At 49.1% G+C, this 22,901-nt stretch overlaps 1 protein-coding gene across 5 annotated transcripts in view; it reads left to right on the top strand.

Moving 5' to 3' along the window:
- Positions 1 to 22,901, top strand: part of LOC147900757 (uncharacterized) — an 88,029-nt gene that overhangs the window by 14,878 nt on the left and 50,250 nt on the right. For all 5 annotated transcript variants that reach the window (XM_087375991.1, XM_087375992.1, XM_087375989.1 and 2 more), the window contains exon 4: positions 1,609 to 1,710. In XM_087375991.1, the coding sequence (XP_087232117.1) occupies positions 1,609 to 1,710 (102 nt within the window). The remainder of the gene's footprint in view (positions 1 to 1,608; positions 1,711 to 22,901) is intronic.

Below are 22,901 nucleotides of genomic sequence, written 5' to 3'. Positions count from 1 at the left end.
GTAGCCTGTGGAGTGTTAGAAAAGGAAATCCCACCAGAGGGTATCCCGCAAAGCAGCGGAAGACTGATAGATGGGCCCAGGAATGACACGCGAAAGTGTTTCACTTTTGTGTACTTCACAATCATAGATGTGTGTGTGAAAGCCAAATAGACAGTGCATCCAAGACAAATATAGAAGCAACACTTATATATTTCTGTTCGTCGACAAACTGGGCACAATACAAAAAGAGATGCGGAGTCCCGCCAAACCATGGTCCTCCAGTCTTCCCAAAATGTCCTCCAATCTAGATCTCTGAGCCCGTGTCCTCCTCTGAGCTTATGTAGACTCTCTGTCCAGTGATCCCTTCCACCTTGTTGTCTGGGTAGCCAGCCTAGGTGGGAGCACCTCAAGCTTAGTCGGCAGCTTCTTTATGCCTCCCTCACCTCCTGAAGATAGGCCCAAGTAAGGCTGCCTGCAGCTTCTATCTGCTTGTCTGAGGGCTGCTCCAAGTGATGCCTTGAGGAGGCCCAAATGCCCCCTTTTATAGGGGCTGATCCCCCCCCCAAACTGGCCGACTTTCCTGCTCCTACCAGCCGACTGGATGGGGAGGGCAATAAGGCCTATAAGTGGCCCTTAAGGGCCCCAGTTGGAGGCCTGTGCTGGCCTGCCTGGCCACATGGCTTCCAGCCACTGGCCCAGGCAAATCCAGCCTTCTTTCCTGCCCCCAAACCTGTCCCATATGGTCCCAAAGCTTGCTGAATTGCTGCGCCTTTCCTGCAGATTCTGCCTCTGTTCCGGCCTCTGCAAGTCCTTTACTGCCACGTGTCACCTCCATACTGGTCCTTACGTATGCTGATGTCATTCGCTTGTCCATGCAGCCGTCTCTTGCTGGTTTCCCGGTGCAGTCCTGTCCTCTCCAAGCATGGGCAGCCTCTGGAACTTTCCCTGTGCAGTCCTGTCTCTCCAAGCATGGACAGCCTGTGGACCTTTCTCTGCCAGATCTGCCCTCCATGGTGGCTTCCAACATCCAGGTACTCTCTCTCTCTCTCTCTGTGCTGCTGCCCACATGGCAGCCCATGTGCTGCCCATGTGCTGCCCATGTGGCAGCCTGATGACCCATCTTATCATTCTATGGTCCAAACCCCGATGCACTCTTGATTTGGGGGCTCACAGGTGGGGAGGTGACCAACCCGATTTTAACATGGAGCTAAACAATGTGGTTGCCCTCATGTTGTATCAGGGTGGTCATTGCTTAGTGCTGTGTGCCTGGGCTCAGCTGATGCTCTAGCCTATGTCTGGGACACGAGCCTCATGCCCACCCCTTTGTTTGTCATCTAACCTCTATGTGTATCTCTTAGTTGTGTGTTGTACCCCAAGATGGCTTCATCAATTGAAGACCTAACGCATGTTCACAAGGTCTTCAAAGCATTTTGTGAAACTTTCTTTGATCATATCAGTATAATCTGTTGACTGAGTGCATAGATCGCCTCAGTTATCTTGTTTGGTTGTATTACAAAGGTATTGTAGTATTTTTCGTCAAGATTTGTCGGATACCTCTTTGAGGAATTGTCACTTATACACATACTTGCTGAAAATGCGGGTTTTCAGTAGACGTTTCCTTTTCTGCAGGTGCCAGCTATTGGGACCCAGTGGTTCTCTCTTTGTCTTAGTGATACCTCTGTTTATGAAATCGAAGTTGCACCTGCACGAACTTTTGGCATCTTTGAGCAGGTAATAAGTTCTCAATTTATTTTGTTTATGGTGTGCATGAGCATCGGACTAAAATGTGAAGTTCATGTCTGTTTCTTTTATGGAGAGAGAGAGAGAGAGAGAGAGAGAGAGAGAGAGAGAGAGAGGGATTAACGTCTTCAGGAGACCTCGTGGGTCTATGAGACAAGGTACAAAATATATGTAACCCATACAAGCCACTGTGGGCTGTAGCAAAGGGCTCACTAAGGTCCTTGCTGAGTGCTAAGTGCTAAAAATGCAAAAAGCTAGTACAAAATAGTAGGAAAAGAGCAATCAAGTACTGCGTAGAACTAGAGCTCCAAGTACATGTGCAGGCTCTATATAACCCGGCTCCTTGATGGCTCTCTGATGTGATGCAAAGAGATCACGTATCTGTGTCTGCGGGGCTGTCTCTCGTAGTGGCGGGGGCACACTCTCTTGGATCTCTGTATTCGATGGGCTACATCAAGAGTAATGCCTTGTCTCTGATGGTCCCCTCTGAGGAGGGCTGAGATAGGTCGGACCTCAATTGTGCGTGCTCTGGTCGCCCCATGTGTCGTGTGTGGTCTCCGCGTCTCTCATCCAGCCACATCTTGGTGACGGGTCTCACTGCTGATCCATAGTGCTCTCGCCTCCTCGAGCTCCTCCCCCTCGAACTCATCTAGTGGTGACTCGGATGCATAAAAATTAGTGACGCGTGTTTGTGCTCGGTCTAGCTCGGTGGCCTGAGGCATCAACTGTAGCTGATCTCTGGCCTGCCACACAAGGGAATCTCTGTGTCTCCGCATCTTGATCAGGTAGAGCCCAATGCAAACTTGGTCAAGGAAATGTATCAGTCGTGTGAGTGGTCCGAAGCCAAGCCCCTCCTGAAAGAGATAGTGGTATCGCCCTCAGATCTCATAGTAGGCCGGACAGACACATAGAAAATGCTGCTCTGTCTCAACCTCCCCCATCGTGCATAGTTTGCAAACCCGCTGTTCTCTAGGTATGCCGACTGCTCTCCCAGCCTCAATCTGCAACTGGTGGGATGATACTCGTATCTGTCCGATGGCAATCCGCAAGGCGTGTGAGACTCTCCTATCCTTGAGGTGCCGTATGATACGGTTAATCTCATCATGTGGAATGAGCTCCGGTGGTGCATCCATGCTGGCATGCTATACTGAAAGGGGGGGAGCCTATCCATCTGGATATCGTGGCTATCAAACCATGTGGACACCTGCACATACCATGCTGTATCAAAGCCTCTCTCTGCTAGTCGTCTTGATGATTCCAGTGCCAGTCTCGGTAATCTCTTCTGAGGTAGGGCCCAAACTCTGTGGAGAAAAGTCACGGTCTAGAAGAGGGCATCCACCTGGAGAGGTGTCATGGCGAACTCTGCCTGTATGATTTGATGGGGGACTGAAGGCTTACTCTGAATCATCCTAGATCCCATGATCACTTATAGCCTCTCAAATCCCTTCCAATCAGTAGCCGAAAGGTCACTCCCCCAAAAAGGTGTTGCATACATGGCAGTCGGTCTCACAAGAGTGTCAAAAAGCCAGCCCTTCGTTAGTGGATCGTGGAAATGCACCAAGAAGCACTGTCTCTCTAATTGGGCCAGGGAACCCTTCCCTTGTGTGAGTCGTGCTTTGGTGGCATGGGTCATTGTAAAGACTGGTCCCGTGAATACTGGCCCTAGGTACGTGTAGGACTGCACTATCTCCACTGGCTCCCCTCGGTAAGTGAAACTATGTCGACGTCGACGTCGATGAAGCATTGTTTGGGATGTGTTGAAGATCATAACCTTGTTTTTCCCAAGGTTGACTGTCACGTCCCTCTCTCTGCAGAACATCTCCAAGGCCTCAAGTGTTTCTGCAATCCCTCGACTGAGGACAAAATGAGGATTACGTCATCTGCATATAGTAGTATCTGTACCATCAAATCAGTCAATAGGGAGCCCTCTCCACCTAGGCGATCAACAAAAGATGTGATCTCATCAATGTATAGCCCAAAGAGAGTCGGTGAGAGGGGGCAACCCTGCTTCACCCCTATGGTGCTCTTAACCCAATCTGATAGCCCCCCAGGAGCGCAGACTCGCCCTCTAACGGACTCGTATAGACTGATCACTCCCCAGATTATGACCTCTCAGAGATGTAACCGCTGTAGTGTTAGAATCTCACTGTGCCCACCTGTGAGCCCCCGATTTGAGGGGACAAGGGGCAGTGAGAGGTAGGAGGGCTGGGGAGAGACCCAGGACGGCATCAGAGGGAGGATCGCATGGTAAATATAGGTGACCAGCACACGGGCTGGTCACAGCTTGCAACAGCAGGTATGAGGGGGCTCTAGGCCTCACATGGAGGCACCAGCAGCAGCACAGACTGGCCGCCCAGGGCACCCTTATATAGGGGCCTGTGGCTGGCCAAGTCGGCCCAACCAGGGCCACCGACCAGGGCCAACCCTGGTCGGTTTATGGGGCCCCTATGGTCGGCCACTAGATAGGGTAATCACCCTCTCCAATACCGATCCATAAATCTTGGCCAGAGTGTGGCCAATCATGAGAGTGCGGTAGTTCCCAATGTCCATGGGGACCCCCGCCTTATGTATCGATACAACGGTGGTAGTGCTCCAAGTAGGTGGGAAACCGTGGCATACTGCATGGTTGTACAACTGCGCTAGAATCGGGGCCAAGACCTCATGTCCATGTGCGAAGTGCTCTGTACGTAGCCCCTCATGGTCTGGTGCTCTCCTGTTATGCAGGGAGAGGAGGGCATTCCTCACGATCTGTGCAGTGAACAAGTGACAAGTAGTGGGTCTGGGCATAGAGGACATATCTTGTGGCATTTGACCTGGGATGTCGTATAAGGAGCATGCATATCTATGCCAAATCTTTGGGTCCGTGATGGGAATGGGACGTTTCCCCTCTGATAGGAATCCCCAGCCAATAGTCGGGTCTCCCCCTCGAAAGAAACCGACCACCTCATCAATCCTGCGAGTGAGAAAAGTTCGCTTCTTACGTCGTGTTATCCGATGTAAGATGCGATGCGCCTCAGATGAGGTCAGGTGTTCGAGGGCCTTCTTGCGTGTGAGGTGAGCTCTCATCTCCTTACATTCATCATTGTACCAGGGGTTCTGAGGCATCCTCCCAGCCGGGGCATGTGTGGGTCGAGTCGTAGGGAAAGATATGATGGCAGCCTTGTGTACCACTGAAGCCAAAGTGGCTGAAACCTGAGCAAGATCTACCTCCCCTCCATGTAGGGTCAGAAGCTCTCGATCTAAGTGACTCACGTAAATTGGATCGAGAGTCTAGTCAAAGTGAACATGGGTCCGAGAGAGAGAGAGAGAGAGAGAGAGAGAGAGAGAGAGAGAGAGATGTATTAACGTCTACAAGAGGCCTCGCGGGCCTACAACACAAAGGTGCAAAACCAAAAGAGGCCTCGTAGGCCTAAGAGACAAAACCAAAAGTAACTCATACAAGATGCTATGGGCTGAAGCAAAGGGCTCACTAAGGCCCTTGCTGAGAGCTAAAGTGCTAAACTAGTGAACAACATAGCAAAGTAACAAATAACAAAATAACAAATAGTATTAGCTGAGAGAGAGAGAGAGAGAGAGAGAGAGAGAGAGAGATGTATTAACGTGTGCGAAAGGCCTCGCGGGCCATGGGACAAGGTACAAAGTGTAGGATCGATGAATAGAAAGAGAGAGAGAGCAAGGTACAAAGAGTCGATAGAGTCTGCCCTCACGTCAACTAGGATAGTGAGAATAGAGAGTACAAGGTACTTGTACCTAGACCTAGGACTAAGTGTCCTAGGTGTCACATAGGACTAAGTGTCCTATGTGGCCTAAAAGGCACTAACACTACAAGTGCCTATATTTATGCCTACAAGCCACATACCATGGCCTATAGGGCATCACTAGAACCACTAGGAGATGGCCTACAAACCCCCCTCCATGGGATGGGCTGAAGTACTCTGGAAACGTCTCAGAATACCTGGTATTTTATGGTCATGGTGGCACATGTTCATCCAAAAGGATATAGCCACCTATGAATGTACAAGGGATGTCAGATCATGTAACAAAGGGAACCAAGTGTAAAGCCTGTCAGAAGGCTTCGAACTTGGGACGAGGAAGTGCCTTTGTAAACATACCTGCTATCACCATGTGCCTCTTCAAGACACTTGGGTTCTTCAGCACGGATCACCTCTGTCATCAAAGTGTAGTTGACCAAGTGTTCCCGCGACTGGCCATCTCCATTGTGGACGTGTTTTTTCTTTCACAAACAGGATTCTGCTGAGGAGTGTAAGGAGTAGTGCATGAGTGAATAATGCCCCGTGAAGAGAGAAATGCATCAAACTCCTTTGACATATACTCTCCCCCCCTATCTGTGTTGAGGGTGACAAGCTTGCATCCTGATTTATTCTCAACCATATTCAGCCATCTCTGAAAGTATAAGAAAACTTCAGATTTGGCTTTTAAAGGATATATCCAACAATATCTTGTGAAATCATCAATGAGAGTCATGAAATACTTGTACCTCCCAATGGCATTTGTCCTCATTGGGCCACAGACATCACTGTGCACTAGCTGCAATTTCCTTTGTGAGAGTTTTGGACAATTCTTTCGAAAAGGAAATCGATGCATCTTAGCCAAAAGACAACCCTCACACACATGTTTGGAAACTGTGTGAGTTTGAGGTACATCATTTGCCATCTGCTGTGAATGTAGCTTTGCAAGAGCTCTATAATTGAGATGGCCCATTCTCTCATGCCCAAGATGAGTTTCAGCAAGTTGTGAATTTGAAAAGCCAATGCTTCAATAGAAAGTGCAGCTGAGTGATGATCAAGGTGATAAAGCCCTTTTTGCAAAGTGCTAGTGAGAACTATGGCATTGTCATCACAAAGATCATAAACTAGGCATCTGCAGCCATCAAAAATAACTCTGAAACCTGAAGTGGCAATTGCTGAAATTGAAATCAAGTTGACTTCAATTCTAGGCACAAAAAGAACATTTGTTAAAAAGACAGGATGGCTTGAAATGGATGTGAGCTGCACATCTCCGATTCCTTTTACAGCATATGAAGCATTATTAGCACATGTAACAAAGTACCAGGACTGAGCATCATTAGCAGTAAAGAATGCATCAGCTTTGGAGGGATCAAATGAGCAATGGACAGCCCATGCCCAATCATCCTGAAGAGCATGTGCGTGTGAAGCATCTTCTGGCTCATTGGATTCAATAGCATGAGAGGCATTAACTATCAATCTTGCTTTCTTTTTCTCCGAAGCAATGCGCTTCTTGCATTCTGAAATGTCATGTCCAGGCTTGCGACAATAGTTGCATCTTTTCTTCTTTGACTTATCTGCTGTATTTTTAGATGTATGGGAGGAATTGCAGCTGCTATGCGCATATTTTGGCTTGCCCATAGGCTTGGAAGCCTTGCCTCTTCCTGTCTGCTGTGAAGCAAATGCATGATCAGGAATAATGGCTTGTCTATCAGCTCTACTTTGCTCTTCCTGCAAAAGCAAAGTAACTAGCTGATCAAAAGAATAGTGGTCTGGATTACCCATGGCCACTAATTGAAGGGTTGTAGCAAACCCTTGATATGTATCTGGCAGTCCATTCAATGTGGTACTGACAAGCTGTGAATTTGGCACCACCTCATCAATGTCGGCAAGTTGTTCCATGAGGTCCTTGACCTTTGTGAGGTATGCATCCATAGAGTCACCTTCATTCATGCTGCCTTCCTGTAATTGCCTTCTCAAATATGCAACACGTGCCTCATTGTGAATTTGATAGAGAGAAGCCAATTTATCCCAAGCATCCTTTGCTGTCGTGCAAGACCGGATGTGTGGAATAATGATTCTCTTGCATGATAAAGCAATACATGAATGTGCATTTGCATCTCTTGCATCCCATCTTGACTGTTCTTGAGTTGGAAGAGCAGCAGTAGGAGTGCTAGAGGATGAGGCATCAGGAGGAGTACCCCAGTGGTGCTTCCAAGCATGTCACATATTGCAGACAGTTGTTTCATTCTTTAGCTGATGCACCTCGAGGGGGGGCAGTAGAGGCAACCACTGTAGCATTGGCTGGCCTCAAATCAACCCCAGAAACAATATTCCACAAATGCTTTGCAACAAGAATATGTTTCATGACATATGACCACATCGGATAGTTGGTGCCATCCAACTTATCATCTTCACGAAGAACGTCAAATAGATCTTGATTGTTCCCAGCCATAGCAAATTTGATACCCTGAAAGAGACCTGAAAATCCAAAAGCCTCAAGGCTATCACTGGAAAAGTTGGCTGTCCAAAAATGACAGCAAATATCTGCAAATTTCCAACCCAAAACAAAGGGCAAATGCAAATCTGACTCAAATGTGACTGTGGCAGGCAATGTTCACTGAAAAAACAGCAAATCTGGCAAAAGCCCCAAATTTAATGAGGGCAAATAGGCCAAATGGAGGGCAAATACACAAAAGCCCCAAATTTTACTGAAATTTTTGCAAATGTGACCCAATGTATGATAATCTGACTCAATGTCCTGCAAATGTGACTCAATGTTCTCCAATCTGACCCAATGTATTGCAATCAAACGAGAAATTGCAGACCAAATCCCAAAAAGAAAATAGCCTCAAGGCTTGCAACTGTAAAATTAGGACTTGTTGTCCACAAATTGACTGCAAAAAATGCACCTGTCCCAAAATATAGACCTCCAGATGTAGGCTTTCCAAACTATTGAAATGGCTTGAGATGATTTTAAACAGTAGAAGAAAGATAAGGATAACAAAAATCCTCAAAAGCCCCAAATTTTGATAATGTCCTGTAAGGTACAAGCTGTACGGACAAAGCAGGTATGGTGCAGGTACAACATGCTGAGCAAGTACGGTGTAGGTACCTTTGTACAACGCATGTATGGATTGCAGTGTACGAAACAAGTACGTGCAGTGTACGGATGCAGGTACTTGACTGTACGGGTGCATATACGCTGTACGGAATTTGTATGGAGCAGTTACGAGACCTTCTGTACGGAAGATGTATGGCACAGTACGGAATGCATGTACGGAAGATACGGCATAGGTACAGCTGCTGTACGGCGACGTAGGTAGACGGGTGTCCTGTGTGCAGGTTGTACGGTGGGGTAAGTATGGTAGGTGTCCTATGTACGGATGTCTGTTGCAGATTCTACGGTGCAAGTACAACACAAGTACATACGAAAGCAACTGGTAGAAGACGTACAGATTCTGACGCGGGATCTGTACGAACGTCCATATAGTCGTACGGACTGTACGGATGGTGGCACAGGGAGCAGATGCAAATTTGGGGATAGGAGACGAGTCGAACGTGGCTCTAATACCACTGTAGGATCGATGAATAGAAAGAGAGAGAGAGCAAGGTACAAAGAGTCGATAGAGTCTGCCGTCACGTCAACTAGGATAGTGAAAATAGAGAGTACAAGGTACTTGTACCTAGACCTAGGACTAAGTGTCCTATGTAGCCTAAAAGGCACTAACAATACAAGTGCCTATATTTATGCCTACAAGGCACATACCATGGCCTATAGGGCATCACTAGAACCACTAGGAGATGGCCTACACAAAGTACACCAAAAGGATGATCTCATACAAGCCTTAGTGGGCTGGAGCAAAGGGCGTATTAAGGCGCTTGCTGAGTGCTAAGACTGCTAAACTGATAAACTGAAAAACTGAAAACTCTACAGAGCTCAATAACTCAAGCAAAATCAGATATAACCCAGAGACTAGCAACTATTTGAGAGCTGTAGCATGTTGAGAGCAGAGACTCAAGCTCAGAAGCCAAAGCTCGGCATCGTGGTGGCTCATCTGTGAGTGACAAAAATGTCTCGGATCTGCAATGTCTCGGATCTGCTTCTCTCGGGCTGTATCATGCTTTGGTGGCGGAGGGGGACGTGGTCTCCTCGATCTCTGAACCCGTTGGGCTATGTTCAGAGTGACCCCTCGCCTCGGGTGGTCTCCCCTGAGGAAAGCTGTGATAGTATGGACCTCAATAGAGTGTGCTTTGGTCACTCTGCGTGTTGTAGGTGGTCACTGCGTCCCTCTCTCAGTAAGCTAGGTTGTTCGCATGTCAGCTATCTCCTCCACCTCCATCCCATTGTGTCCTGGACCTGACTCAAATGCATAGAAGTCTGTGACGTGTCGCTGTGCTCTATCAACCTACTGTGGCCTGATCGCCTCTTACTGATTGCCTCCTGTTGCTCTCTAATTTGTCATAGTAGGGTCTCCCTTTGTCAGAGCATATAGGCCAATGCAGACTTGGCTTGGAAGTGGATCAATCGTGAGAGTGGACCGATGCCGCTCCCCTCCTGTAGAGGCAATGGTATCGTCCCCTGATCTCATAATAGGCTGGGCAGCCACATAGGAAATGCTCCTCTATCTCAGTCACTCCTAGTGTGCAAAGCATATTTATTCGCTGCTCCCTGGGTATGCCTGCTGCTCTCCCCATCTCGATTCTCAACCGATGAGATGAAATGTGCATCTGTCCAATGGCAATCCTCAGTGCATGCGAGACTCTCTGTCCTCGAGATACTGGGGTCTGATGATGAATCCCTCCTCCAATACTCTCAGGATGTGGTCGCGGTAGAACTGGGACTTAGTGGGGAGCTCTTGGTCCCCCCCCTCGAAGTTCGAGACGTATGGAGCTGAAGGAGATCTAACCGTATGATACGGTTGATCTCATCTCGCGGACTCAAGGGGTGCGTCCATGCTGTACTGAAAAGAGGGGAGCTTGTCCATCTGGATACCATGCTTGGTAAACCATTTGGATATCCGTGCATACCATATGTCTGCTTCACTCTCTGCTAGTCGTTTGGATGACCCTAGGCCAATCTCAGTATCTCCGTCGAGGCAAGTCCCAGACTCTGTGGATGAAAGTCATTGTCTGTGGCATCACTCTGTAGGGGAGTCATGGCAAACTCTGCTTGTACTATCTCATGTGGAACGGAGAGCTTACTTTGAATCATCCTGAACCCCATAGTGACCTATAGCTGCTCAAATCATGAGGTCACCCAATAGTGAACCCTCACCTTTTAGGCGATTTGTGAAAGATGTGATCTCATCAATGTAGAGTTCGAAGAGTGTCGGTGAGAGTGGACAGCCCCAATCGTGCTCTCGACCTAGTCTAATAGACCGCCTGGAGCACGTACTTTGTCTTTGACTGAGTCATATAAGCTCACCACACCCCAAATCAGCTTCTTTGGGATCTGCATCGCCTGTAGTCTCCTAATCATGCGAGAACGCGGGACCGTGTCAAAGGCCTTCCGAAAGTCTACAAAGCATGTGTAGACTTTCTGGTGCCTGGATCTCACCTCCTCAATGATAGCTCTCAGAGTGAATATGTGATCTAAGGTAGAATGCTGTCTCTGCAATCTTGCCTATCCTAGTGCCCGTTGCCCTTGAGCCTTTGTATGACTACTGATCTACCTCTCTAGAATCGATCCATAAATCTTGGCCGAGTATGGTCAATCATGAGGGTGCGGTAATTCCCAGTATCAATAGGGTTACCGGCTTTGTGTATCGGTACAATACTAGTGGTGCTCCAAGCGGGGGTGGGAAGCCATGACAAATAGCTTGGTTGAACATGTGTGCTAGGACCTCTTGCCCATGTGCAAAGTGCTCAGTCCGTAAACCCTCATGATCTTGTGCTTTTTGGTTGTGTAGTTGACGAAGTGCAGCCCGCACATTTTGTGTGGTAAACAAGTGACAAGTGGTAGCCTGGGCATAGAGGACATGTCTGGTGGTGTGTGCATCTGGACATCATAGAGGGAACATGCATACATGTGCTAGATATCTGGGTGAGTGATGGGAATAGGTGGCTTCCCCTCCCCTAGGAAACCCCATCACCTCCTCGAAAAGATCTGGGTCGGGTCTCCTCATCGAAAAGATCTGACAGTCTCATCCATCCTGCATGTGAGAAAGGCCCGCCTCTTGTGGCGTATCAGTTGTTGGAAAATAATTTGTGCCTCAGATGACGTAAGATGCCCTAAGGTCTACTCTCACATGAGGTAGGCTCTTGCCTTTTTGCACTCGGTATCAAACCAAGGGTTTTGAGGCATTTTTCCATCTCGGACTCGCGTGGGAAAGGATTGGGTGGCTGAGAGAGAGAGAGAGAGAGAGAGAAAGAGACGTCCACGGGAGGCCTCGTGGGTCTATGGAAAGGATTGGGTGGCTGAGAGAGAGAGAGAGAGAGAGAGAGAGAGAGAGAGAGAGAGAGAGAACGTCCATGGGAGGCCTCGCGGACAAAGTGACACCAAAAGGGAAAAACTCATACAAGCCACAAGGGCTGAGGCAAAGCGCGCGCTAAGACCCTTTGCTGAGTATTGTGCTGTAATAAAAAGAGCTCAATGGTTCAAGCAAAATCAAGCACAAAAATATATCATATCATGTGCTCTCTGCTATCTGGAGTAGGCTGAGAACTGAAACTTGAATTGGAAACTTAAAATCCAAAACCCGGCACTGTGGTGGCTCGTCTATGAGCAGTGAAAATGTCTCGAATCTGAGTTTGTCTGGCTGTCTCCTGCTGCGGTGTCGGAGGGGGGCGTGGGCTCCTCGATTTGTGAACCCGCTGAGCTATGTTCAGAGTTTCCCCAGATAGAGCTCAATGCAGACCTGGTTATGGAAGTGGATCAATCATGATAGTGTGCCGGAGCCACTCCCCAGAGCCACTCCCATCCTGATAGAGACAGTGGTATCGTCCTCGGATCTCGTAGTAGGTTGGGGCCTGGGCAGGTGCAAAGAAAGTGTTCCTCTGTCTCAACCACTCCCAGTGTGCAGGTTTGTTGCTCTCTAGGTATTCGTGCTCCTCTCCCTGTCTCAATCCTTAGCTGATGGGATGAAACCCTCATCTGCCCAATGGCGATCATCAATGCATGTGAGACTCTTCTGTCCTCAAGATATAGGGGTCTGATGATGAATCCCTCCTCTGAGACATTCAGGAAATGGTCACGGTGGAATTGTGTCTTGGTGGGGAGCTCTTGATCTCCCCCCCAAGACCGGGACGTGTGGAGCTGGAGAAGATCTAACTTGTTACAGTTAATCTCATCTCGTGGTATCGACTCAGGGGGTGCATCCAAACTATACTAAAAGGGGGGGAGCTTGTCCATTTGAATCTCGTGTTTGGCAAACCATGTGGATATACGTGCATACCATGTGTCGGCCCCACCCTCAGCTAGTCGTCTGGATGACTCTAGAGCCAGCCTCGGTAGTCTCCAATGAGGTAAGTCCCAGATTCTATGGATGAAAGTCACTGTCTGAAAGATGGCATCAATCTGTAGTGGTGTCATGGGGAACTCTGCGTGCACTATCTCATGTGGGACTGAGGGCTTGCTCCGATTCATCCTAGATCCCATGGTCACCTATAGCTGCTCAAATCTCTTCCACACTGCTATTGGTAGATCACATCCCCAGAAGGGTGCTAGCAGCATACGTGGCAGTCGATCACACTAGCGTATCGAAAAGCCGGCACTTAGTCGGTGGATCCTAAAAGTGTGCCTGGAAACACTGTCTCTCTAATTGGGCCAGAGCACCCCGTCCCCGCGTGAGTCGTTCTTGGGCTGCATGTGTTATAGTGAAAAGGGGTCCTGTGGAGACTGCTCCCAAATATGTGTAGGACTACACTATCTCCACTGGCTCGGCTCGATAAGTGAAACTGAGTCGTTGGATTATTGCATGTGAGGTGTTGAAGACCATAACCTTGGTCTTCCCAAGGTTGATTGTTAGATCTCTCGCTCCCTAGAGATCACCTCTAGGGCCTCCAAGTGTCTCTGCAGTCCTTCCGCTGATGATGAGATAAGGACTATGTCATCAGCGTATAGCAATATCTGTACCATGAGATCAGCAAGTAGTGATCCTTCGCCTCCTAGGCGGTCTATGAAAGAGGTGATCTCATGAATGTACACCCTGAAGAGAGTCGGTGAGATGGGGCAACATTGCTTCAATCTGATCGTACTCTCGACCCAATTTGATAGGCCACCTGGGCACGAACTCTGCCTCTCACTGACTCATATAGGCTCATCACCCCCCATATCAGTGTCTCTGGAATCTGCAGCTCGTGTAACCTCCTGATCAGTGTCAAAGGCCTTCTGAAAGTCTACAAAGCATGTGTAGACTTTCTTGTGTCTAGACCTCACCTCCTCAATGATAGCTCTGAGAGAGAGAGAGAGAGAGAGAGAGAGAGAGAGCGAGAGCGCTAGGGTGAGGGAAACGATACTCAAATGAAAACATAATGAAAGGCTTTCATTCGTTCATCCAATATGATGTGACAAGTTAAATACAAGCCTTTATAGACTAGGCACACACACTCTAGTACCAAATGCATATGGGATAACTCCCAAGGTGACACGTGGCACTCACACATAGAACCACCACTAGAAAACCTAGTACAGCACACCAACACACTCTTTGGCTATGATTTCTCCAACATGTTCAACATCCGACTGGTGATAAGAGAAGAGCAGATAGATGAATATTGGGATGACAACAGCGTGACGGCCATGCTCTTAGAAGTGATCTCCTTACTTGCTTGGAGTACCTCTAGTTACAACGCTTGCAGTTTGTTGATATGCTCTCACATGGTGGCAGACTTGGCAGGGTTCCACACTGTCATCTGCACTTCGAGAATTACTTGCTTCATCAGGGAGACTTTGTTGTAGAGAGACGCTAGATGCTCCCAAATCCCCTTTGCCATCGTCATGTGCTTGACTTGGTTGATAACCTGGGGAGTACAATTCAGAAAAATAAAGAAATGAACACGAGCATTTACCCAATCGTAGAGCTGTGCCATTGTCTTTGCATCCTTCTGTTCAAGGATTCCAAGGTTTTCTGCAAGCGGATCTGGCTTGATAACTCCCACAGGGATGAAGTCGTCCAAGCTATATAACTCCCACAGGGATGAAGTCGTCCAAGCTATAAGAGCGAAGAATGGACTCGATCATCACTCTCCAAACCGTGTAGTTTTTGTCATCCAACTGATGGTCAACATGAAAAGTGGATAGAATGGGGATCTTGACCGGTTTTCGAGTCATCTTGAACAAACTTATCATCTCAGAGGGGTGGAGAATTGGCTGTGGTGAAAGGGAGGGGGGTGGGAAATGAGATGAGATAGGAGACTGAGGAAAGAAGAGAGGAGGATCCTGGAAGATAATGTGGAAGGGAGAATAGGCTGCTCCAATGCTTGCTACCTGCAACACTAGTTCCTTGCTGTCCACACCTTGCAACAACTTCTCCAAGGAATCACCTTCTACCACGAATGGGCCTTGCCATCTTCAAGCGCTCCTCTGCACCCGAATTGTCCACGCTTTCCAGCAGCAGACTTTGTCAGCCCCAAAAAATTAGTGCTCTGATGTTACATGCATAATCATCACATGATCAAGACATGGGTGATGGTTTCGTCCATGCGCGATGCAGTAAAGATGGGTGAGATATGGGCCGTGACAATATCCTAGATGTTATGCACGCCTTAGTTTAAAACACATGCAAATGGCAATCACCAAATACTAGCGACCTTTGAACTGTCCACACCTCTCTCCAAGTCCAAGCTTTTAGATGACCTTTTGCTTTGATACCATTCCATCTCCCTTGGGTTGATCCAGGAGCTGAGATGGGATGTTAAGAGTTAGACAGTGAGTGAGGGCTGCTATGTGGGTGTGCTCACCCAGTGAGAGGTATAGGATATACATCCTTTCTCAGTGTACATCCATAGGATACGCGGGATTGTTGACTCTTATATGTTGTAGGAAAGGGAGTAAAGCCCAGGATCCCGTTACAAGGATGGCGTGATTCTGACTTGGGGTACATCTGGACACACGAAGATCGACAACTGCTTACTGTTTCACCCTTGGTTCTGTGAGATTGCAGTGGAATGTGGACTGCAATGAAGAGCACAACCACAACAAACTGACATGTGATATGGAAATGGAGAGATGCTGCACCAAGACTAAGAAAAAACACCTTCAACAGCTGGGTAAAAACCTCCAAGACAAGATGACAAAAGAGGGTGGAGGGAGGGCCTATATAGCCCCTGACCCCCTACAGTCGGCCTGCTTATGCAGCCGACCTAGACTGACCTGCAGGGTCGGCATATGATCCAACTTTGGGGTTGGGTCTGACCTGACCAGGGTTACCTGACCAGATTGGTCGGGTTGCCCGACCAGATGGGTAGCCTGTTTGGCCCCCATCCTAGCCTCGATCCAGGCGTCTACAGGGCAGTCAGAAGCGGCTGCCAGGGCAGCCCATAAGGGCGTCAAAATGCCCCTGGGCTAAGCCGTACTAGTCCCTGAATCTGCTTGTACAGTCCCTGGCATACGGAATCTTCCTTGGAACAGTTGGCCTTGGCACATGTCATCCCCCTCCTAAACTAGGCTCACAAAGGGCGGGGACACCCACAAAGAAGCTCTCATTCATATGATACATCAAAAGATGCCAATTCTAACACCCTCTTTCAGCTTTTGGATGTTGAATCAGCTCTAGGAAGCTGGAATGAGCACCAAGCAGCTGCTGTGGAAGTGGCTTGGTAAGTAGGTCTGCCTTGTTCTTGTCCGTCTTACAGAAGATCACTTCATCTAGCACCTTCTCTCGAACATAATTGTACTATATCTCAATGTGCTTCCTTTGAGCATGAAACACCAGATTGCGAGCAAGTGCTATACAGCTTTGATTATCATTGTGGATGATGGTCGGAGAATTTTGTAGGAACCCCTATCTCGCCAAGCAATCTACGAAGCCATGCTGCCTCACATGTAGCTGAATAGGTGGCCCAGTACTCAGTTTTTGTAGAAGATAAAGCCACAGTGGGTTGCCTTTTACTGCTCCATGTAATTGCTGCTGACCCGAGGGTAAAACAATATTCCATTGTCGATCGCCGAGTGTTTGGATCACCTCCCAATTGGAATAACTTTAGCCATGTAACTGAATCCTCGACTTGAGCCCTCCGCCTACTTGATAGAACAATCCTCGATCACATGTACCCTGTAAATACTTGAGGACCCTCATCCTTGCATCCCAATGGGTCTTCAAAGGCGTCTGCATAGCTTCAAAGCCCCACGAAGAAGCTATATGTGAAGGATCCAATCAGCTTGCGGTACAAACTTGCATCCACCGGCTCACGGGGATCATATTTGGACAGCTTTGTGTTGGGATCCATGGGGGAAGAAATAGACTTACACTCCGTGTTGAAGGCTGCCAAGCTCCTGCACATACCGCTTCTGAGAAACAAGAAGCCTTCCTTACTTTGCCAAATCTCCAAGCCAAGGAAGAAAAGGAGTAGCCCCAAATCTGTCATTTCGAATGCCTGTGACAAAGCAGCCTTGGTCTCGGCAATATATGCCACATGATTGCGTGTGATGAAGAGGTCATCGACGTACAGGATGATCAAAATATCTAGGCCGTCCTCCTGGAAGATATAAAACTTTGTTGCGGATGTGCTTGAGACCTCCCAATACATGGCCTTTTTAAGCCTATAGACCATACCCTCTGATTTGGCAAATCTTGGGGGTTGTTCCACATAGATTTCCTCATGCAGGTCACCATTAAGGAAAGTTGACTTTACATCCATTTCATAGATTGGCCATTGTTGATGAGCAGCAATCCAAGCCTTGCGAGTATACATCTGAGCGATTGGGGCAAAGGTGTCTTCATAGTCAATCCTTGGTCACTATGCGTACCATTTTGGCCACAAGTCTCACCTTGTGCTTGTCCACAGGTCCATCCGAAGTATCCGTGGTCTTATAGACCCAATGACAGCTTGCCGCTTGGTCTTGGAACCAACTCCTAGGTCTCGTTCTTCTCAATGGCTTTGATCTCCAGCTCCATAGCTCTCTTGCATTGGTCTTAAGAGAGTGCTTCCTGCAGAAATGATGGTTCTTTGTCTCTAATAATTTGAGACATCAATAATAGCTTACTTGAAGAGGGGTGGCCTCTAAAACTTTCTCCTTGCCACGTTGTGACCTACATGGACCTTCCTCTTCCTTGAGCCATGAAGAAGGAATATAAGTCACTTCAGAGTCTCAAAGGATCTCAATCACTTGGGCACTTGCGCTGGCTCAGGCACAGGAACAATGGCATTGTCATCGTCATCAGTGGGCTCGGCAAGGATAGGTGGCTCATCAACCACTAAGGATGGTATTTGTTCATCGAAGACAACTTCCCTTCTAAGTACAATCTCCTTGTAGGATCATAGAACCAATACCGCGTTTATTGAGAGCTATACCCAACAAAGATCATCTTGGTTGATTTTACAACCAAGATGATCATACAACTGATACCCTTTGACTGAGAGTTATACCCAACATAGATCATCTTGATTGATTTTACATCCAATTTCCCCCTCTGCTTCTCGGAAATATGGATGTAGGCATCATAGCCAAACACTCTAAAAGTGAGAGACATCAAGTCTCCTTCCAAAGTGGGCTTTAAAAGGAGTTAAGATACGAAGAACAGTTGTTGGAGAGCGGTTGAGGATGTGGACTGCCATTCGCTTTAGCTTCTGCCCAAAGAAACGAAGAACTTCTTGATGCGCTAGTATGGTCCGAGACATCTCCGAGGATGTGGACTGCCATCACTTTAGCTTTTGCTCAGAGAAAAGGGGGAACTTCTTGATACAGTAGTATAGTTCGGGATATCTCCACTACTATCATGTTCTTCTTCTACAGATGGGTCTCACAAATTGTACGCTCCTGCGAGCCCTCCCCCTCCCTCCCGCAACCTCTACCCCCCCCTAGCTCACCCCTGCCTTGACCGCCCTCACCCCCCTGCCTCTCCGCCCTCACCCCCTCGCCCTCCGCCTCACCCCCGCCTCTGCCGCCTGCACCCCCTCGCCTCTCTGCTCTCACCCCCTCGCCCCTCCGCTCTCACCCCCTCGCCTCTCCGCCCTCACCCCCTCGCCTCTCCGCTCTCACCCCCTCGCCCCTCCGCCTCACCCCGCTGCGCCCTCACCCGCCCTCCCCGCCCTCACCGCCCTCATCCCCCTCGCCCCTCCGCCCCACTCCGCCCCCTCGCTACGCCTCACCCCCCCCTAGCCTCTCCGCCTCACCCCCCTGCCCCCTCGCTTCGCCCGCCCCCCGCCCCCCGCTTCGCTCCCCCCCGCCCCCCGCTTCACCCCCCCGCCCCCTCGCTACGCCTGCCCCCCGCCCCTCCCGCCCTTCCGCCCCGCCCCGCCCCCTCCCGCCCCGCCCTTCCGCCCCGCCCCCTCCCGCCCTCCCGCCCCGCCCCGCCCCGCCCCACCCCCACTCCCGCCTCTTCACCTCACCCCGGCCTCCCGCCCTCGTTTCCACCGCCCTTCGCCCTCCATCCTTCCTGCTCTCCGCCTCCGCTCTCGTCTGCGCCTTCGCTTCCCCCACCCGACTCACGTCCCCCCGGTTCGCCTCACCCGTCTTCTTCACACCCAGGCTCCACCCCCCCGCATCTTTCCCCCCTTTTTCGGGTGGCAGCCTCTTCTTCATCGGAGGTCTCGCAGTTTGTCTTGGTGGTATGGCGGCTCCCTGCCCGGAACCGGAGGCCCAGTCGGACCCTCCCTCTCCAGATGCCTACCGCGTTATCTTGACAGACCAACAATCGTCTCGGGTTCAGGAGGTTGCCAATGACTTTGCCCTTACCTCTGTCTATGGCAGAGTCATTGGACATTCCCTCTCCAGATCAGCCATCAGGGACTGGCTCCAGTCCACTCTCATGCTAGAGGACGGCCACATTGAGGAGGTGGCCCTTATGGGAAGGGGCATCTTCTGGCTCGAACTCTCCAATGCGAAAGCTGCGAGCAACCTGATTGCTGGTTCCCCCACTTCTGTGGATGGAAAGATCATTATGGTAGTCCCTTGGTACCGTGGATTCAGTGCAGCGGATTTTGATGCTCGGTTCCGCATACCTCGCCATCCAGTGACGCTAGTTTTTCCAGGTCTTGCTGCTGAGCTGCGGCCGATTGTCAGGGACCTGGGCTCCCACTTTGGCTGGGTTATGCACGACACTTTCGCCGACGCGGTGACTACGGCAGGAGCCCCCCGAGTCCGTGTGGCTGTGGCGGACCCTGCGACTCTCCCTGCAGTGATTGAGATCGTGACAGATGCCGGCAGCATCACCCAGAGCATGGTAGTCACCGGACAGCCAGGCCAGTGCCTGAGGTGTCACGGCTTTGGGCACTTGGCTGCTATTTGTCCACGATTCGCCAGTTCCTCTCGGCCACCCCCGCCCCCTTCCCCTCGGCCCCCTCCCCCCCCCTCTGGGCAGCCACGTCAGTGTTGGGGTAAAGGCACATTGCCAACCCTTCATTAAAAGATAGGACACCTATGACTGTCTTAAGACAGTCATAGGGTAAACCTAATCCTAATAAAACACAACTGAGTTTGTGGTGTGGCTCATCATTCATTGCCAACCCTTCATTAAAAGATAGGACACCTATGACTGTTTTAAGACAGTCATAGGGTAAACCTAATCCTAATAAAACACAACTGAGTTTGTGGTGTGGCTCATCATTTTCACACCCGCATTTTAAGTGTCTCTCTCTCTCACTCTCTTCCTCTTGCTCTCATTCCCCCTTCAGGGCCCTTCAACTGGTATCAGAGCCATTCCTCTCCACTCCCTAGCCTACCCACCCCCCTTCCGTACGGACGTACGGACAACGCCGTACGATCGTACCGTACGATCGTACGTCATCCGTACAGTCGTACGGACGGACTTCGAGCGGCCAGATCTGTGCAGGGCGGCGGCGCATTAGCAAAGGCGGGCTACAGGGCGACGGCGCGGGCTGTGGCGTGGGCGCGGGCTGTGGCGTGGGCACGGGCGGCGACGTGGGTCGCAGGCCTCTTTGCATAGCAGCTGCTAGCTGTAGCTCGAGGCGCCGCATCAAGCAAGCAGCCAGCAGCTGCATAGCAGCTGCTACTAGCTGCTAAGCCTCTCGAGGCATCGCGCAGCTGGATCTCCTTTGACGTCCGTGTGTGCGCGTAGAGAGCCAGGCAAGTACATCATTCGATTTTTCGCTGAAAAGACTCGACATAATTTTTTTTTTTTGGGGAAGCATGCCTACTGCAGGTACAAAAAGTACACCAGGTACTCTGCAGGTACAGAAAAGTACAGCAGGCACACAAATTTTTTTTTGGAAGAGGAATAGTGCTGAAGCACTCTGTTTTGTGCATGGTACATGCATGTACGCGCAAGTACGGAAGTACATGAAGCGTTCCTGATGCATTCCTGAAGCATTTCAGCTGTATACTGTGCATTTGTTGAGGTACAGCAAGTACTCTCGTGTCCCTCACGCTTGAGGTGACTTGTGCCACAGTGGTGGTGTTTGCGCAGTTACTTGTCTTTCAGGAAGGTCAGATGCTTGTTTTGCAGAAGCTTCTATGCATTTACTGAGTGCAATTCTCAGTTTTGGGTGACAATTTCAAAGGGCTTTTGCCTGGACGTGTTTTCAGTATATGCCTTGAGGCAGTGTGGTGCCAGAGAGCACACATTTGTCTTGATTTCCGCAGTGTCGAGGTGACATTTTCTTGCAGGTCACATTTCTTGTGCCACACTCAGAGAACCTCAGTTGAGCCACGCTTGGCCAGGGCGCATCGAGTTTACTCGGTCCCTAACTGTCCATCGTTGACAGTGCTCAAAAGGTTCCTCATTGAGTGTTTATACATTGGGATCTGTGTATGTCATTTCTACACATGGCAGTATATGCATTACACTGGTGGATATTTTTGTCAGAGAGATTTTCATATTGCATGCTACCTCAGTGTTGAGGTGTTCTCCACTTGATTCAAGTGTCAGATCAAGGGGCTTTTGCCCAGACTTTGTTTGACAGCACTTGGGTTACCAACAGAGATCTTCAGATGCATTTTCTCCCCTTGGTATAAGGTGATTGCTTGGGATTTATCCCATTTACTGTTGCAGGTTATGTGACAGGCTGAAGTGTCATTTTTTTTTGGGTGTTTGTCAAGTGGTTTCTGCAATTTAACTCAGTGCAATACCTCATCTGAGGTGGGAGAAGTGATCAGTACAGTCAGTACAGCAGTGTTTACAGCAGTGTTTGTGGTTTGTCAGATAATTATGCACTGTTGAGCACTTGTTGAGCAGCTGCAGCAGTCTGAAATTACTGTTTTTATGCCTCTTTGAGCACAGTACAGTGTGTCAGAAGGTACAGTATTTGCAGGGTCATTTACTGTTTTGCTGCAGATTTTCCTGACAGTAAAAACAGCACCATTGAGAGTGCTTCTGGCTCTTGAATAGAGCAGGTTTTTTCTGAGAAATCAGAATTTTTATTCAGTCTTTTTACTTCCAGGGAGTCAGGTACTTTCCTCATCTGATATGGCATTAGGGGGAGGTGATTCTTCAATTCTGAACATAAAGAAACTGGAAGGAGCACACAACTATGCATTATGGGCAGAACAGTGCTTGAATGTACTTCTGTTAAAGAAGATTGCTAAACCCATAAGGGTGAAGGGTGTCAAGCCATCTGACATGGCAGCTGATGACTGGGAAGAGCTTGATTTGTCTGCGAGGGCAGCTATCATGCTCACTATTTCAGACACTCTTGTGTTCAATGTACAGGCTGAAAAGACCTCTTATGGTCTATGGCAAAGACTAGAAGAATTGTATGCCCAAAAGAGCTCAGCCAGTAAGGTTTATTGGCTGAAGAAGCTGGTCGATCTTCGCATGAAGGAAGGTACAGCTATGACCTCACACTTGAGTGAGTTCAATGCCATCTTTACACAGCTGATTGCACAAGGGTTGAACCTTGATGAGGAGTTCAAGGCTACTTTCTTGTTGTGTACCCTCCCCGAGAGTTGGGACACCTTCAAGACCACCCTGTCAAACTCGAATGCCACTCTTATTTATGCTGATGTAGAGAGCTCTCTCCTTATGGAGAAGATGAGCAGGAAGAATAATGCGGGCAGCAAGTCTTCAAATGCTTTGCAGGTACAGGACAGAGGCAAGACTCAGCAGAAGGGGAGATCTGCTAGTAAGTCTAAATCCCGCAGTCAGTCCCATGGCAAAAAGGACATTGAATGCTTTTATTGTGGCAAGAAGGGACATGTGAAGTCTAAGTGCTTCAAGTTCATACGGGATCAGAAAGCCAAGAAGGCTGAAACAAAGGATGCAGGAAATGCAAGCAAAGGCAAAGGCAAGGCCAAGGCAGATGACTTGGATGCAGTGAATGTTGCAGCAGAGGACAGTGACAGTGACATACATGATGTTTTATGCTCTTCTGCTG

The sequence above is a fragment of the Dipteris shenzhenensis genome, chromosome 6 (genome assembly GCF_047967505.1).
Source record: "Dipteris shenzhenensis isolate YYH24624 ecotype China chromosome 6, Dip_SZ_1.0, whole genome shotgun sequence".
NCBI classification, from domain to species: domain Eukaryota; kingdom Viridiplantae; phylum Streptophyta; class Polypodiopsida; order Gleicheniales; family Dipteridaceae; genus Dipteris; species Dipteris shenzhenensis.
Note: the sequence above shows the minus strand (reverse complement) of the source record. Positions and strands in the feature narration are given on the sequence as shown.